Here is a 19,477-nt window from a genome sequence, read left to right on the forward strand (position 1 = left end):
TCATTTTACTTTGTCTTAATGAAGATACACATGTGATAAATAGTTGTGTTGTATATATGACTCATCAAACAAGTTAATATGTATGAAGTATGAACACATGACCTACTTTTGAACTTGTAAAGATAATAAAAAGATGTGTATGCACAAATGTATGTAAGTATGCATGCATGCAAGTATGTGTATATATGTATAATGTATGTATGTTATATGCATGCATACACGAATGTATGTATGTATGTATGTATGGATGGGATGTATGACTGCAGGGTAGTGACTCTTTTGTTCGTTATAAGGATTTTGAAATGGAATCTTATAGGGGAATTACAAATTAAGTAAACAAATTAAGAAAAGAGGTTGGGTTGGGTGTGGGCTGAAATAGCAAAAAGATTTTTGTTTTTTTTCTCATAGAAATTAAATAATACCAAATGTATGCCATTAAGGGAACCATTTGTGGTTAAATATTCATAACAATATGATCCACCCCTCACCCTCTTGTATTTATATACATGATGATAGTGTTTGCATCAAAGATCATAATAATTAAACACAATTTCCTAATTAATCATCAAACATTTCAATAATCAAATTTTCTTGAAAATTAAACATTAAGGATGACTGGATCAGGTTCTCCTTGTGGTGCTTGCAAGTTCTTGAGAAGAAAATGTGTAAGGGGTTGTGTTTTTGCCCCTTATTTCTGCCATGAACAAGGCCCTGCCCATTTTGCAGCCATTCATAGGGTATTTGGTGCAAGCAATGTCTCTAAACTTCTTGCTCACTTACCCGTAAGCGGTCGCTATGAAGCAGCCATTACCATCGCTTATGAAGCTCAAGCAAGGCTTCAAGATCCCATTTATGGCTGCGTTTCACATATTTTCGCACTTCAACAACAGGTAATTAATTATAAACTCTTCTTCTACATATATCAAAATGAAACCCTAATCTTGATTATATAGCTACCTAGCTAGCTAGCTATATATATTAATCCAATTAGTTCTAATTAACAGGTGGTTAGCTTACAATCCCAACTAGCTTCTTTAAAAGCTCAAGCGGCTCAAAGTGTACTCAATGGTTCGAGTTCAACTTATCCTCCACCTCCACAAGATATGCACACTTGGTTTCAACATTTAGAAAATTCAAGCATAAATATGCCCCAATTTGATCGAAAATCGAGTAGCAACAATATGAACAACATCATGAATTTCAACTCCATGGGCGAAAACTACGAGAATTCATTTCTCAAGGAAGAAGAAGGATCGTTTTCCAGCTTCCAAGAAGGATCAAATTACTCCATTGATTCGTTGGACATGAAAATAAGTCACAACAACCAATGGGCTTCGGAGAATTCCGAAGATCTTCATTCGGTTGCTTTTGGCTATATGCACCATTAGTTTCCAAATAATAATCAAGATCAGCTTGGGATCAGCTTGATATATATAGTTTATGTTACTCTATCAAATTAGGTATTTGCTTTACCATTTTGTGTCCTATTATAAAATAAGATTAATAGTTAGTAAACCCTAGAATATGTTCATAAGTTTGGAAACCCTAAATTTTGTGTATCTTTGGATATGATCCCTTTAATATATTAGTTTATAAAGTTTGGATCACAAATTGTGAGCTATGTTTTAATGACCTAGCTATTGGTTTAGCTTATATATAGCTTATAATAATCACTTATTACCTTCTTTATAATCGACACCTGAATCTTTGTTTTTATAGAATAACTTTCAGATCTTATGAAGTTCTCCTATGAAAGGTGGATCTTGCTAGCATAGGTATGAATTAGTACGTGCAGGGCTGTGTCTAACTGCTCTATCTTTTAAATAACAATATTTTAGTCTGCCTATGTACATGTGTGTGTGTGTGTATAATACATGCTAATTAAGGAAAGCTGATAGAATATTTTGAGTTAGTAGGTGGTTTAGGATTCAGCTAGATAGTGTGCTATGCACCCCTTCTAAGCGAACTCCATGCAGTTCACTAAAGAAAATTATAAGGGTGAAAGATACCATCTGGACCACCGGGGAACACCACCCTGGCGGCCTTTGGTACTAACCCAAAAGCATCCCGCTCGGGATAGCTAGCCACCCCGATATCTGTGAAGATCAAAATTACGAAAAAATGGAGTGGGTATGGGTGGACTTTTGGGATGGATGATGAAATTTGGGGTGGCAGGAGTGGGAACACCACCCGGACTCAGTTGGGGCCGAAGCAAGATGATCGGGGTGGTAAAACCACTCCCATCACCCTAAGTATTATCATAGGACTCCTTATATATACTTCTACTTCAAGACTTCTATTGTTTTTTTTTCTCTTTTTGGATGTTTTAGATCCTCAACTAGATTATGATTACCAGCTTTGGTCTCCAGGTGAGTGTATGCTGATTCAAGTCTTGGTTAAAAGTGCCCGAGGTGGTCTAGTTTAATTTGTGAGTCTGAAGTACTAGTGCTAACATTCGCTTTTCGATCCATGACATACACTTGCAGAAAAGGAGATTAAACACACTCCATAAAACATGGATGTATCTTCTAGTAATATATATGAACTTTATTTGTTTTATGTTTGTAAGTGTCAAGGGTCTTGCCAATTGTTAATTAGTTGAAGATGATGCATGTATGTCTGTCTCCAATATTGGCTAGTCCACATACAATACACAGTCACAAAAATCGTACCATCACACGTGACTAAAACCCGGTAAATTTAGCCTACAAATGTTAGATACCAAAGCTGCCAGGATATACACATGTATATATAGCTAGATATCTTGTTAACTCTCTTTTAAAATTGGCAATTCAGGAATATAAACCTTAAAGATGTTCAATGTAGATGAATCTAATACCAGTAAGCTAAATGCATGTGCAGCAAGGAGTCCTTGGCATTAATTACAAATTTAGATGAATAGTTGGTTTAGAATTTAACTAAGTATTTTGAGGCGTTTTCTGAAAGTTATTCGCTCCGTACCCCTATAAGTGAACTCGTGAAGTTTGTTTGACGGTGGCAAATGGCTCCATAACTTTGATGAAAACCTGTAAGCGACGGGTTAATTTTGATGAAAAATTCTATTAGAGTTCGCTTGTCAACCAGAAACTTTCAATCACACCTAAATTACTTAGATAAATCCTAAATCATATCTATGTATTCTAATAAAAGTTTACATATTTTTGCCACTTGTCATCCTCATAGCCCTCCTTACATTTTTTTCATTTTTTTTCAATATATGGTCTTTATCTTTTAAGTCATGTCAATATATGAATTCAAGTTTGTTTTTATTATACGTAAATCATAATCGATTCATTCACTAGCATTAATGGTGAAATAAGAAAATAAGGAAATATTAAAATTGACGTTACAGGTTTGTTAGAAAATAATTTTAAAGTCACAGGTAATTGCAAATTAAAGCAAATAAAGGTGCGTTATTGTCGAAGAATTTGGATTTTTATGGTAAACTACAAATTGTTTTTTAAACTGGGATTCGAGCAAAAGTGCATAATTTTCTATATAAGATTGGTTTCAAATTTAGATTTAAATCTTCTCATATTTATTTAAACTCGGGAAAATGTGTATTTTCTTAATTTTCTCCAAACGTTTTGTATAAATATTACAAACATAGAGAATACCTATTATATATCTTGGTGTTTAGCATTAAATTATTGAAGTTGAATTATATATTTATAATCTATATGTATACCAATTTACTATATGAAGTATATGTCATTTATTATATGATTTTTTTGTGTACTATAAAGAGTTTTAACAATAAGAAATCAAGATTTAGTTTTTCAATATTTTTTTTATAATTTAGACCAAAATGCTTCAGAACATATATTTTCACATTAATTTAAAAAAACAGTTAATCCGTTTAAAAGTTATTTACCATGCTTCCAACGAATCCGAAATCTTTGCATTTTTTTCTATAAGTTTTTAATTTATATTTATCGATTAATTAAATATTCTAACAACTCCCATAATATTAACAAATAACAGTGGATTAGTAATCAAAATTTAAACATTTCTTATCTAATACTTTCAACTATTATAAATAAGAATCATTACCTTCACTTCATGTAACTTTAAATCTTCTATTATTCTACTAACTCAGAATAATCACTTTTATTCGAACATCATTTTTCAATTGAAATGAAAATGAAAAACATCATTTTGTTATATGAAATGAAAAACATCATTTTGTTTTTCTGGTTAGTATGTCTTTATCATTTTCCATTAATATGAAATGAAAAACATCATTTTGTTATATTTTAATTTCTGGTTTTATATGTTGCTTGATTATATAATTGTTAATTGTAAAAAATAAAATTAAGGAAATATTTGTCATACACATAATATTAATGAAACCAAATTTATCATGATCAATCAATTTCAAATTTTAAAAATTAGAAGGATGACTATATCATCAAAGTTCATGTAATCTGGTTTTTTGGATAATCATGTTTTGGGATAAACATAAGCACATGATCTCAAATGACATTATATATATTAATTGATTAGCAGGCATGATACTTTACGTGTAAGAATATTTTTTTTGTTAGTTTCGTAAATATATTATCATTTATCAAGAGTTGGTATGTACTTGAAGAATCTTAGTTATCACACGGACAATTATACGTGGTTATATCAAGAGTTATAAACATACATATATGTTACCTTATCAAGAGTTATAAGCAGACATAGACTAAAGATTTGATTTGTGATAAAAAAATGTATACCAACCAATACAATCACAAATGTAGTGTACAAGTACTGTTTTACTTATTTGTAACATATTTGTGTAATCTTAGTTATGTAATTTCTGTAATTTTAATGTAAATTGTAACTGTATAAAATATATGATCATTTTATTAACTATACTTCACTTAATGGTTAAAGTACGAAATTTTCATCAATTACCCGTGTAATACACGGGCCTCAAACTAGTAGTCTATATATGAATCTATTCATATAATTAGGGTGAAAGACAATAATAAGTATTCAATAATCAAGCATATAGTCTAAATATCAATCTAATCATATAATTAGGCCATGACCAATTGAACAAACCTATTGATTTGATGAGACTAAAACGATTCTTGATGGGACCTTTTTATTGGTTTGGACTTGCTTGATTTGGACAAACCTAAATCTTATTGAATGCTTACTTATTTTTAATCAATAGATTATATACAATAATCAATAGAGAATAGACAATAGACTTGATTACTTGAACGATTCATGAAACCCTAAATGTCGATTGTAATTAGTTGTTCCGAGTTCAACACTCGAGCAGGCCGTCCCCGAGAATCGTTAAAAATTAATAAAAATTTGGACCTTAAGTAAAATATAAATTCAAAAACTGGTATATAAAAAAAGTAAATAATATAATGTTAATTGTGATTTCATTTATTAAAAATGTGTCGCTGTTGTTTCTTTTATTAAAATTGCAGTTTTTTAAAATATATGTGTGCATATATAATTTTTTCTTGCAAATTGTTGGGCATACCTAGGTGATCGAGTCGGGGACTGTCGCTGGTCGCCTTCTCGACCCCTTATTAGAGACGCCCCTGACTCGAATAATCAAACAAAGTCAAGAGACCATCACCCTATGCATTCTAATTTCTTTTTCCCTCAAATGTACTATTTAGTTATGTTCAAATGATATTTTTTATATTGGGTTAAATGGCAAATGGGTTTACATGGGCTAAAATAAAAGTTGTAAATTATTGGGTTTTAATATTTAAACTGCATAGGTTTTTAAACTTCATACGTATTTTTATCACAATCTCATACCTTAATTTATGAGTGAAATTTTTAAATGACATGTTTGTTTGTTAGGTGGGTCCCATACAAAGTTTTATACGAATAAGCATAGAATGCTACGAGAAGATGAAATGCTTATATGCATCGATTTTACAGGAGATACGAATTGGTGTACATTTATATGCGTAGGTTCTACGCGCACACCCGCACCGTCTAACTGAAATAGGCACGTTGTAATGCATAATAAAACCCATTACAAATATGCATCGAAGCACGCTCGTATTATCTAAGAAAATATCTCATAGAACAGTAACTAAGTTTCAAAAGTGTTTATAAATTTAGATAACTTATTGTGTACATTGGTTAAATGCACCGTTTGTCACATGTGGCACATTATTCTTCTTAAAATGCTACTTTTTAATATAAAAACTATTTATATCATAACATAATTGTTATCTTTTTTGTTGTGTAAATTTTCAATAACTTAAAGATGGGCTCTTCGAACGTTAATATATGCTTTAATTTCTGACAACCTTTTGACTAAATAATGTTTGGGGTCATGGGCTCGAAGTACATAAAGATTTATTAGTTTATGGGGTTTTGAAGTTTGAATCCCTTTACTACTTTGATATGATTTGTTTTCTAGTTATTTTTCATTATCTTTTTGGACTAATTAATTAAATGCACTGTATGCCCTCAAGTTGATAATAATTAAAATGTATAAAGTGTAATTATTGGGTCAAGGTCAAGATTTTTATTTCAAAGTTTTTAATTACGTTCAAGAAACAAATATTTATTCATTAAGCTTTTCAAAAGCACATCAAATGAAATTATAGTAAGGTTTATATTGTGGTTTAGTTATTAAAGATTTATAATACAAAAACAGTATAACGTTGAAATGTTCACAAACCATCACATCATATTCTATTTTTTTTTGTTTTCAAAAACTCCCAACTTTCTTCCACGATACCAAATTAACATTCACAAGCTCCATTAAAATTTATTAAAATTGAATATTAATATATATATATATATATGTGTGTGTCAGAGAGAGAGAGGAGTGGCTCCATTTCCCGTTAGCCTTCTCGTTTGTAGGCACAAACCCACTAGACGGACGAACAACCACAACGCTACTCGTTTTCCGCTGCTCATTTATGGGCTACCACATCAAACGGACTAGCACCCACACATACCTTGTATTGTGGGTGTTCTAAAGCAGAATAATAATGCGTGAAAATTTCACTAAAATTTTAAACATTTAGAGAAGAGGAGTTGAAACGTTTTAGTGTTAAAATGGGTATTTATTTATAGATTTAAATTATATTTTTTAATTACAATATTATCGTTGAATGTTAATGCAACCAATGTTCATACCTTTGGGAGAATCCGGGTTGCCACCCCGGTCGGGGTTAGCCACCCGTCCAACGAGGCCGAGCCCACCACGATGAACCTCCGTTTACCCTAAGATATGTATCCATTGAACATGTGAGCCATATACTAAACATCTAATTTATAATTTTGAAATAATAATGCTAATTATTAAGGAAAAGTTAGATTAAACCATGTTTTTATTTAATAATGAACATTGAATAATTAATCGGCCACTCGTATTATACTAGTTTAATGGGGTACGTGTATCATATTTTTCTAAGATCAGTTCCTTGAATAATTTAGAAAAAAATACTACTTATATAACAATTATAGATCTTGTTCTTTTACGATGATTTAAATATGAATTGATTAACCTAAGGTTTCCAAACAAATCTAAATAATTATTAGATTAATTAAACTTATGAAAGCTACTAAAGTCGTCATATAATTAATGAAGGGAACACTTTGTCTGTGTATAGGTGTACAAGGTCGTGTTAATAATCGTATTAAAAATGTTATTAGTTACATAGCTCATATTAGGTTAACCATCTTATTAGCGCCTTATAATCCTTTATACTAGAAAGTAGGTCCATATATATATATATATATATATAAAAGTCTTTTTAAAAATTTTAAGCAACAAATACACGTTATATATTCTACGTCTACTCTACTTCTAAAATTATTACACTGCTCTGTGAAATTTAAACCCACAACCACCTGGTTAAAGTATATATGTACATGTTTTCACTGCAAGTTGATGCATTCGGGGCACCAATTATAATAATTAAGTGGTGGGACCGTGACTTCTTATAGTTAAGGTTTAATCATAGCTTTCTTCTTTTTCGACAATAATTGGCTAGCACATGTCAAACTAATCCTTTTATTCACTACCAGAAAGAAGTCATTTTCTCACAAAAATTTCCTACAATTTTTTATGACAAGTAGTTCCAACAAAAAAAATATGCTCCAACTTTGCTACAATATTATCAAATAAACATTATGTTAAGTCAAAATAGTTTTTGTAGGAAGTTTACAACCACATGGTTTTGCAGCAATGTTATTAGAAAAGTTGTTGAAAAACGGTTTTTTCAAGCATGTGTTTTTCAAACGTAACTTTTTGTTAGAAAACTGTTAGAAACTGGATTTTTCAACAAATTTCCTACAAATTCAGTTGTAGAAAAACATCTTTTTTTCTAGTAGTGATTTAAAAAAAAAAACCCTTATATTTCATAAGAAAATCCAACAAATTTTGATCATACATTCTGCTATCACCATTTTGATGGGGTGGTCAAGAGTTTACGCTTTGGAATGTAGACAACACCATTGTAAGTGGATTCGAACTTGAATATTGGACATGACATGTTTTATGACCCTTTGAGAAAGTTTCCGCTGTCATTGTGACATATATCTTTCCAAGAAAAATAAATCATATAATTCTTCACTAATGTTTTTATTGATCACAACGGTCGACGGTATAGGATGGATAACAACCCAGTTAGAATGATGATTTTAATTATATAATATCATAGTAACGTTTCAGACTATAGTTATTGAGCTATAGTATGCATAGGGAATGAGTAATTAAAAATCCTGTGGAAAGACACTAGTGGGTTCAAACTCCAATTATCCATACATTTATCTTAGATAAATACAAAAAACCATGTACGTATATTATTCAATTCTTCCTGACGTACGATCTAGCTTGGTTGATGATAATTTTTCAAAATGACCCAAAAATCGAGGGGTTCCCTTCTAAAATGTCAAAGATGAGATATATATGTGTCCAATATTATTGTCCTTATTATCAAATGTTCTAACTCTATCTAGCCTCTAGATATGCATGGTGGCGAATTCTTCTAGCTATTTAGTCCAATCAGGATCATCGTCAAGAATTATTAAAAGTCTTTCGATCAAAGACAGGTAAAAATTGGGCTTTAAGTAAAATAATTTTTTTTTATCAAATTTAAATAATTAAAGTTTAAATTGATTTATTGACACATGATTTACGCAAATTTATTTTCTATAAAAATGAACGTAGAGTTGGGTAATTGGGATTAAACACTAAATACATACACGCATATATAATAACTTTTTAATAACACAAGCCTACTAGGTGATTGAGTCAGGGTCTGCACCCCCCCCCCCTTTTCTCTGAACCATCCCACGTTTGTCAACTATTTCGACGACAAATTAATAGGGGCTATAGCGACAAAAAATGTCGCCAAAATAGGTCGAGTTTGTTGTAGTGAATTCACAACCAATAATATATGTTAACAAGGTCACGAAAAAAAAAAGATGCATAACTAAGGTTTATAGCATGGGTAACTAGGTTCTTGGAAATTCTTGAAGATCACTAACTTAAGCTCTAACTCAAAACCCTATATACATATATTGTTTAAAAGGCAAACTGCAAACTATATGATTTGATCTAATATGAAAAAAGAAAAAACATAATGATCATAAGAAGCAAACTGGCTCTCAAGGGTTACTAAATATAGAAAGTGAATCAGTTCCTCATCATTCTAACAGCAAGTTCTTGAAGCTCACTCAATTGATCACTTGGAAAAGGTCTCTTCTTGCAAACTTGTTGGAAAGAGATGTCATGATAATGATCATCATCATCTCTATTTAGTTTCTCTTGAACCCCTATTCCTTCATTGTTGTGATCGATGGACTCAAGCGAGCTTTGAGGCGATATGTTTCCGTTTATAAGATCGGTAAAAGGTGGATATGTTTGGTACACTTCAGATTCTGGCCATTGAGTCTCTATGTTTCTTGAATTGTAGAATCCTTGTGCCATTTGAGCTTTCATTTGCATTAGCTGTGTTTGTAAGCATGCAACCTATGATCATGCAATTTTGTCATATTATTACAATTAGTAAAGAACCTTGAACTTAACTAATAGATTGAATATGTTGGTCTTGTAGATTTAAAGATGTTGTAACTTGTAAGTAATTCTAGACATTTTTTTATAATGTTTTTGTACAAATAGGCTCGCTACGACGCTACACTTATGAGCGAACTCAAAGGAAATCTGTATTTTTTTTATTAAGTTCACTTCGATAGCAAGCAAACTCGGATAAAGACCAAAATTAGAGTCAATTACATCGTTTGACTAGCAAACTCAAGCCAACGGTAACTCTCGTTACTCTTCATAAAATCTTTGCATTGAAAAGATGTGAGGACAGAGTAATTCGCTCGTCTGACTAGCAAACTCAAGTCAAGTTCGCTTGCCACACAAGCGAACTCAAAAAAACGTGTTGTCAGATTTTTTTTGAGTTCGTTCATAGGTGTGTAGCGAACTTCCTATTTGTATAACAATTTTGAAAAAAAAATGACTTAAAATACTTAGCACATCTCTACACTTATAGATACATAAGATCACAACCATTCACCACTATAGTCCCTTGATTACACCATTAACTTTTGTAATAATTACAAAATTTTCACCATACATATATTAATTTATGTATAGCTTCTGATCATCTAGTGAATTATAATGGTGATTATAAACTTATAATATTTACATGTATAATATATGATATATACCTGTTGTTGCAAGGCAAAGATATGTGCAACACAACCATAAACAGGATCTTTGATCCTAGCTTGAGCCTCATACGCAATAGTAACAACGGCCTCACACCAGTCAGCCGCAGGCACATGAAGCAATAGTTTCGACACATTGCTTGCACCAAACACTTTATGAATGGCAGCAAACCGAGCCGGTCCTTGTTCCGAGCAGAAATAGGGTGCAAAGATGCAATCCGCAGCACATTTTCTCCTAAGAAACTTGCATGCACCACAAGGAGAGCCTGAGCCTGAGCTTGAGCCTGAGCCTGAGCCCGCGGTAGTTGCCATGGTGAAGTGAAAGTGTTAAGAGTGGTTTAAGGGGTTGAGATTGATCAAGAACAAGGCACACGGGGAGACTAGGAAATGGTGAATAATGAGAGAGTGTTGAGGGGTTTTAAGGGGCAAGAGGGGACAAAGGAGGTGTGTTTGTAGGGTTGTAAAGTGACACTTGCTTGTGGCGTATGCAGTTTTCTGTTCTTTAATGGGCTTAGACCATAACTACTATTGACTTCCTAAATATAGATTTTGTCATAGGATTTTTTTTATGATATATAACTTTGTAATATATTAAACCTTAGGAAGTTAAGAAATCACAAACTAACTTCTTATATTCACGGCTAAACAAATAAGTATCACTGACGTTACTTTTGTTGAAGGCATGTCGATATATCGGTGAAAATCATCACCGAGGTGTTATTGCCAATGCATCACCGATGGATGTCTTTGAGAGATTACTGACGGACACATTAGCGATATATTACTAATTCAAGTCTGGTGACTGGCATCTCTTCTCTCCGCAAAGTAATAGGATTATCGAAGGTTCACCGACGAATTACTTAAAACAACGATGGCATGTCCTTCGGTAAATCCGCTAGTCAACGTATTTCAATGTAAAAATGAAGCATAATTTAATACAAATTACAAAAGTTAATACAAAATATGAAAGTTTAATACAAATTATAGAAAGTTGTTCAAACTTTAACATCTTCCCGTTTTAAAACCCTCCACTTTGAGTTTTCTTGATGATGGGTACAAATGGTTCACGACCAAGTTGTATGTAAATTTTATTTATAACCCGGTCCCAAAACAAGGTATGTTCGAATCTCTATTTATCTTGCTTGACATAAAGCTAGAACTTACTTAACAACCCTGAATTTTTAGTTTGGATTTCAGGTAAGTATAGGTCTTTCTGGAGGACGTTTGAGCTAGGTGGTGTTGGAGCGGACTACCTACTCAAGATTTGGCATCTACCCATGTTTTTGTCATAGACAACTTATGTATAAATAAGGATCTCTAGTCCAATGTTTCAACATATTTTGTATTGACAATTATTTTCATTGTCATTTATTCAAAAATTGAAGTTTAAGAACTGCGTTGTGTACACCCAACATCTATGACACCTCGGGTTCGGGGTGTGACATTGCCTCAATCCATTTTTGTATGTCATTTTAACTGATTGAAATCGTATAAAGTTGAAGGGTTAAAGTGGTATTTATAGTGGTAAGTGATTTAGTTAAACAATTCATATTTAAAAAATAAGTTTGGTCATTTAACCATCATGATACTTCTCACATCACCTTGTTCGACGCCTCACACATGCATAATCTCACCATTTGCAACGTAGTAGCCTATGGTGGGGCGTTCCCATCTTGGTGGCACGACTCAACTACATCAGCCATTCCACCTTGCGAGAGAGTAAACCCAAGGATTTATGACGACTGTGTACGTTGTAGAACATTAGAAGGAGTGATTATGTTTCTAAAATCTTTTTACTTAATTAAGAAACTAATTTGGTTTGTTAAATTCTTTTTACAACTTAGTATGTAAGATATGCAATAATTAAGTAAAGAGTTTTAAGGGATATAGATGTAACACCCCGTAACCGCAGCGGAAACGTACACGGGATGCAACAGACACATCTGATATCAACAGCATTGCTTATAAAGAAAATACCACTACATTAATTTATAACCTATTACATTGTTGCGAGTTTCATTACTGTCTAGGTGTTACACACATATTTTACCGATAAGACATTAATAAATTCATTACAAAACAAGGAGCAGCAAGCTTCCAACAGGTAGCACAGATAGTTAAGCACACATCAATCAATCCAACTTGGGCATACCTAGAAAACATGTAAAGAAAACGGGTCAACTACGAATAGTTGGTGAGTTTCACTAATTTGAATAAACACTGACAAATCATTTTAATAATCATTTATTAACAATATAATCATGCTGGGAACTATGTTACCCCAGAACATTTCCAATAACTTTCTGGGAACTATGTTACCCCAGAACAATAACAACCCCTGGGAACTATGTTACCCCAGAATAATAATAACCCCTGGGAACTATGTTACCCCAGAATAATAACAACCCCTGGGAACTATGTTACCCCAGAACAATAATAACCCCTGGGAACTATGTTACCCCAGAATAATAACAACCCCTGGGAACTATGTTACCCCAGAACAATAATAACCCCTGGGAACTATGTTACCCCAGAACAATATAACCCCTGGGAACTATGTTACCCCAGAACAATAACACATTATAAACATTTTATATATTCTATGCATCAGCCCATATATATATAAATGTACAAGTATTTCCATACGATCGGTATGTACTTAAATACTTTAAATAAGACATGTTTTCCGCCCCGGGAAAATATAATTAAAACAATTCATTAAAAGGGGCTCGTGAAAACTCACCTTGTCGTGAGTTGGTGAGTAATATAAGGAACAGCTACGTGCCTGGATCTGTAATATAATATCTAGTCGTTACTATATAATTCCCATAACTTAAATACATATCAATCGGTACATCTGGGAACATTGTTAACCCAGTACTGTACTCGATTCGGGGACAATGTTAACCCCGTGACACTTCTAAGGACTCAGATTGACATTGCTTAGAGCTTGACAGTCAATTTAGTTAAGGTGATGAAATTATAGCTCGGTTTGACACCCCGTTTGGCCGTGGGGCCCGTTTCCGGTATTTCGGTGCCGGAAACGGTACAATCGGGTAAAATTACCCAAATCATCCGGATTATTTTCGGATGATTTATTTTTACTTAATTTACTTAGATTTATGAAATAGTCTATTTTTAGAGTTTTTCGTGTACCAGTCAGCTCGCTTATGCGAACTTTGCCGGTTTACACGTTTTAAGCTTTAACTAATTGTTTTTATGTTCATTTTAGCACAAATAATTACCCGTTTAGTCTCGGGTCTTGAAATTTTGCTCAAAACTTATTTTGACAGAAAGAACATTTTATAAAATTTTCCAGATTTATTTTCCTATATTTGCATTTATTTACTTATTTTTAAATCTCATTAAAACACTAAAAATATAAAAAATACCAAAATACTTTAGGAAAATCCCAAATTTTTCTGGGATGTTCCTTGTCATTCTCATAACTCTCTGGAATTTTTCCAGATTTATTTTCGTAAATTTACATATATTTATCTATTTTCAAATCTTATTAAAACACTAAATATATCAAAAATACCAAAACACTTTAGAAAAATCCCAAGTTTTTCTGGGATGATCTTTATCATCCTCATAACTTTCTGGAATTTTCCCAGATTTATTTTCCTACATTTACATTTATTTATCTATTTTTAAATCTTGTTAAAACACTAAATATATCAAAAATACCAAAACACTTTAGAAAAATCCCAAGTTTTTCTGGGATGATCTTTATCATCCTCATAACTTTCTGGAATTTTCCCAGATTTATTTTCCTACATTTACATTTATTTATCTATTTTTAAATCTTGTTAAAACACTAAATATATCAAAAATACCAAAACACTTTAGAAAAATCCCAAGTTTTTCTGGGATGATCTTTATCATCCTCATAACTTTCTGGAATTTTCCCAGAATTTAAAACTTATTTTTCAAGCCATTTTCACCCAAAACCGAGCTAGAAAGCCCTAGAACTCGTATCACCGAAAAGCCTACTTAGACTTTTCCAACTGAGCTCAAATTTTGTGGGTGACTTTTATATGTTATAAAAAGCTTATCTTAAATTTTTCGGAATTTTTCATCATGTTTTGCTATTTTTCACTATTTTTGGCCAAAACCGAGCATTAAATTCACCAAATATTCATCTTTTATCCAAAAATTACCAAAAATTCACAGATCTCATATTTTCATGTGTAGATCATCTCTGTGAAATTTCGTGACCCGACTCTAAGCACACGAAAATCTGTCCAAATTTCTCATACACACGAAAACCGAACTCTTTTGTGTTTTCTAGCTTTAGATCACAAGGATCTCGGTTTCTAGCCTTTGCTAGCCGCTAGATACAACACTTACAAGCACAACAACACCACACCAAGCAAACTATACCAACAATCAAGCCATCTCTTTCAAAATGTCGGTTTTTATGTAAAAACAAAGATTCTAACCGTAAAAATCTATTCTAAACACTTTTAACTAATTACTTGGATCAAGATCCTTTGTATAACTTGTATACATCCTTTGATCACACAAGAACCGGTTCCATCTCGGGTTTTCACCCATATGTCACTTGGAACCCTTTTGTTCTTACAAAAATAACTCAAACTAAGTAAATAATATCAAAGATTATGCAATATAACATGCTTATACCTTCCAATATCTTGGTTAATATGATGAAATTGGATGCAACTTGAAAGATATGAGAGGGATTTGAGAGAAAATGGGAGAGTTGTTCTTGAGTGAATGGATTGTAATGAAAAAAAAAGAAAAATGGTGTGATATTATCAACTTGGCCGATCGGCCAAGTGAGAGGTTGGGGTGGGCCCCCACACTTCAATATTAACCACACACTCGGATTCCCGTAATCCGGATAATGTTTTGGATAATCTGGTTCAGTTCGTTTCTCGTTTAAACTCGTATGTCGGCTTAAAACGAGCATAAAATGGTCGTTTTTCGGGTTGACATAAAGTTTATATAAAACTGATTTAAAAACCTTAAAAACTTAACCCATGACATTAAGACATCATATTATTAATAATTACGCATCTTTTTCGGCTTGATTGATCGTCTCTTGCTTGGTTTGGTGATAAAGGTTTCGTTTAGCGTACCGACGTACCATTAAATCGAAAACCTTTTTCTGTGCTATAATTTTCTTATCCCGAAGCATTAATACCTCGTAAATACCACTAAACATTATATACTTCGTCTATAATGTAATTCCCGATTCGTTCGGGTTTCAATAACCAATCAATGATTAATTGTAATTCTAATACGATTCACTATATAATTGAGTATGATTCATACTGTGAACCATATATATTCGTATCAATGTGCTATAACTCATATAATCAATATTAGATAACACGTAAATAGTATATTCCGGCTAGGGTATACCTGGAGTTGCCGGAATCGTTACATTCTCCCCCCGTTATAAAAATTTCGTCCTCGAAATTTTATGCGTCAACTACTTCCTTTTGAGGAAATAGGTGGGGGTATTTCTTCCGAAATTCATCCTTTCGTTCCCAAGTAAATTCTGGGCCTCGTTGCGAATTCCATCTAACTTTGACCAACGAGATCTTATTGTGTCTAAGTTGCTTGATCTTACCGTCTACTATTTCGATGGGCTCCTCTACGAAGTTGAGCCTATCACTTATTTGCACACCCTCTAAGGGTAACACCGATGTCTCATCCGACAGACATCTTTTCAAATTCGACACATGAAACACGTTATGAACTGCACTTAGTTCCTCAGGCAGTTCTAGTCGGTAAGCTACCGGACCGATCCTTGCAGTAATAATGAATGGTCCAATATATCTAGGGGCCAACTTCCCCGCCTTTCCAAACCTGACCACTCCTTTCCAGGGTGATACTTTCAAATATACTTTTTCACCCTTCTCAAATGACAACGGTTTTCGACGGGTATCGGCATAACTCTTCTGCCGGTCCCGCGCGGCTTTTAGGTTGTTCTTAATTTCAAGAATCTTGCTGGTCGTCTCCTGGACCAGATCCGATCTAATGACCTGCGGGTCACCCACTTCAGACCAGCAAAGTGGTGATCGGCACTTCCGCCCATACAATGCTTCATAGGGTGCTGCCTTTATACTGCTATGGTAACTGTTATTATAGGAAAATTCAACGAGTGGGAGATGTTGATCCCAATTTCCCTTAAAGTCCAGTACGCAGGCACGAAGCAAATCCTCCAAAGTTTGAATGGTCCTCTCAGACTGACCATCGGTCTGAGGGTGGTAAGCTGTGCTTAGGTCAATACGTGTTCCCAATGCTTCTTGGACAGCTTGCCAAAGTTTGGAGGTGAAATGGCTATCCCTATCGGAGATGATCGAGATGGGGATGCCATGACGAGACACTATTTCATTTATATAAATTTGCGCAAGTCTCTCAGTGTTAAAAGTATTCCTAATTGGAATAAAATGTGCCGATTTGGTTAATCGATCCACGATTACCCAAATCGCATCATGACCTCGGGGTGTCTTGGGGAGGTGTGTCACAAAATCCATTGTGATCTGCTCCCACTTCCATTCGGGAATTTCCGGCTGTTGTAGCATTCCCGAGGGTTTCTGGTGTTCCGCCTTAACTCTCGCACACGTCGTACACTTGCCGACGTATGTGGCTATATCCTTTTTCATACCTGGCCACCAGTAAGATTCTTTCACATCTTTGTACATTTTATCTGATCCCGGATGTATGGAATATTTCGATTTATGTGCTTCATCCATGATCAAATCACGAAGGTCATGGAGGGTCGGGATCCAAATCCGATTTTTGAAATAAAGAATTTCGTCCACACGCTGTTCGAAATTCTTCTCATTCCCGTAAAGTCCTTCTTTATCCAATTGGCCCTCTTTCAACGCCTCGCGTTGAGCGACTCGAATCAAATCTGAAAGGTTCGACTGGACTATCATCCCCAACGCTCGCACACGTAGTGGCTTGACTCGATCCTTTCTGCTCAAGGCATCGGCTACGACGTTAGCCTTGCCGGGGTGATATCGTATGTCACAGTCATAGTCACTCAGCAACTCGACCCATCTTCGTTGCCTCATATTCAGTTCTTTCTGATCGAATATGTGTTGCAAACTTTTATGATCAGTGAATATGGTGCACTTTGTACCGTAGAGATAGTGTCTCCAGATTTTAAGTGCAAAGATGACTGCTCCCAGTTCCAAGTCATGAGTAGTGTAGTTTTTCTCGTGAACTTTCAACTGTCGAGACGCATAGGCTATGACCTTTTTATTTTGCATTAATACGCATCCTAACCCTTTACGGGATGCGTCACAATATACAACAAATCCATCGTCTCCGTCGGGGAGACTTAAGATTGGCGCTTGGCACAATCTTTGTTTTAGCGTTTGAAACGCCGTTTCCTGCTCTTCACCCCATTCATATTTCCGATCCTTTTGAGTCAGGAGGGTTAAAGGTTGGGCGATGCTGGAAAAGTTCTCTATAAATCGACGATAGTATCCAGCTAAGCCTAAGAATTGGCGGATTTCTTTCGGAGATTTAGGCGCTTGCCAATTCTTAATAGCTTCAACCTTACTCGGATCAACGTGTATTCCTTGGTGGTTTATAACATGACCGAGGAATTGCACCTCTTGTAACCAGAAGTTACACTTGGAGAATTTTGCATATAACTTCTCCTGATCCAGGAGCTCTAAAACTAACTTTAAGTGTTGCTCGTGCTCCTCTTTACTCTTCGAGTATATCAAAATATCGTCAATAAATACAATGACGAACTTGTCGAGATAGGGTTTACAGACTCGGTTCATGAGATCCATGAACACCGCTGGCGCATTTGTTAGCCCAAAAGGCATAACTAGAAATTCATAGTGGCCGTAGCGAGTCCGAAACGCGGTTTTTGGGATATCCTCCTCCTGAATTTTAACTTGGTGGTATCCCGATCTAAGATCAATCTTTGAGAAATAGCTCGCACCTTGTAGTTGGTCGAACAAATCATCGATTCGGGGAAGAGGATACCTATTTTTGATGGTTAACTTGTTCAATTCCCTGTAGTCAATGCACATTCGAAGGCTTCCGTCCTTCTTTTTCACAAATAGCACAGGTGCACCCCACGGGGAATAGCTGGGACGTATAAATCCCTTATCCAACAATTCCTGCAACTGGTTGGATAATTCTTGCATCTCGGACGGTGCAAGTCTGTAAGGGGCCTTAGCAACAGGGCCGGCTTGAGGTAATAAGTCGATTCTGAATTCGACTTGTCGGGTTGGCGGTAATCCAGGAAGTTCCTCTGGAAAGACTTGTGGAAATTCGCGCACCACGGGAATATCGTCCACCCGTTTTTCCTCAGAATCAGCGGCCGTCAGGCTCGCTAGATACGCCACACATCCCTGACGTATATATTTCAACACCTTGAGGTGGGATATAAATGGTATCATGGTGCCGGATTTTTCTCCCTGCACTAATACCTCCTCGTCATCCGACACCCGGATCTTGACGGTTTTCTTTTCACAGTTTATTTCTACCCTATTACGAGCCAACCAATCCATTCCCACTATCACGTCAAAACTACCCAATTCTACCGGTAACAAGTCAATCCGGAAGGATTGTTCGCTCAGAATAAAAGGGCAATTCCGAACAATCCGATTAACTATCATGGTTTTACCGTTAGCGACCTCTACGGTGTAGGGTTCTATGGTTTCACCAATAGGAAGGTTTGCTATCGAAAGGAACCTAACGGAGACAAAACTTCTATCGGCGCCTGTATCAAATAATACAGAAGCGTAATGATCAGAGACGAGGAAGGTACCTGTCACTACGCTGGGGTCCTGGCGCG

At 34.6% G+C, this 19,477-nt stretch overlaps 1 protein-coding gene and 1 pseudogene across 2 annotated transcripts; one reads left to right on the plus strand and one right to left on the minus strand.

The window, feature by feature from the left end:
- Positions 1 to 251: 251 nt before the first annotated feature.
- Positions 252 to 1,979, plus strand: LOC143590112 (LOB domain-containing protein CRL1-like). The gene is made up of 2 exons (XM_077070694.1): positions 252 to 890; positions 1,005 to 1,979. Exons 1-2 carry the CDS (start codon positions 612 to 614, stop codon positions 1,386 to 1,388), a joined length of 663 nt encoding a protein of 220 aa, XP_076926809.1. The 5' UTR covers positions 252 to 611; the 3' UTR covers positions 1,389 to 1,979.
- A 7,582-nt stretch (positions 1,980 to 9,561) lies between these two features.
- On the minus strand, positions 9,562 to 10,986 carry LOC143590120 (LOB domain-containing protein 16 pseudogene; annotated as a pseudogene). Its single transcript, XR_013145409.1, has 2 exons — positions 10,675 to 10,986; positions 9,562 to 9,967 (listed from the first exon to the last, which is right to left on the minus strand). The product of XR_013145409.1 is annotated as an LOB domain-containing protein 16 pseudogene (transcript).
- Between the last annotated feature and the right edge of the window lie 8,491 nt (positions 10,987 to 19,477).

This window comes from Bidens hawaiensis, unplaced genomic scaffold (assembly GCF_021521415.1).
Source record: "Bidens hawaiensis isolate Kalapana, Puna unplaced genomic scaffold, B.hawaiensis_p1.1 tig00038170_1, whole genome shotgun sequence".
Lineage (NCBI taxonomy): Eukaryota > Viridiplantae > Streptophyta > Magnoliopsida > Asterales > Asteraceae > Bidens > Bidens hawaiensis.

Bases quoted from the DNA above. Each gene is read 5' to 3' on its own strand.
- LOC143590112 (XM_077070694.1), top strand. From the start codon at position 612: ATGACTGGATCAGGTTCTCCTTGTGGTGCTTGCAAGTTCTTGAGAAGA. The intron at 891-1,004 runs GTAATTAATTAT...TCTAATTAACAG, and splicing joins TTTTCGCACTTCAACAACAG to GTGGTTAGCTTACAATCCCA.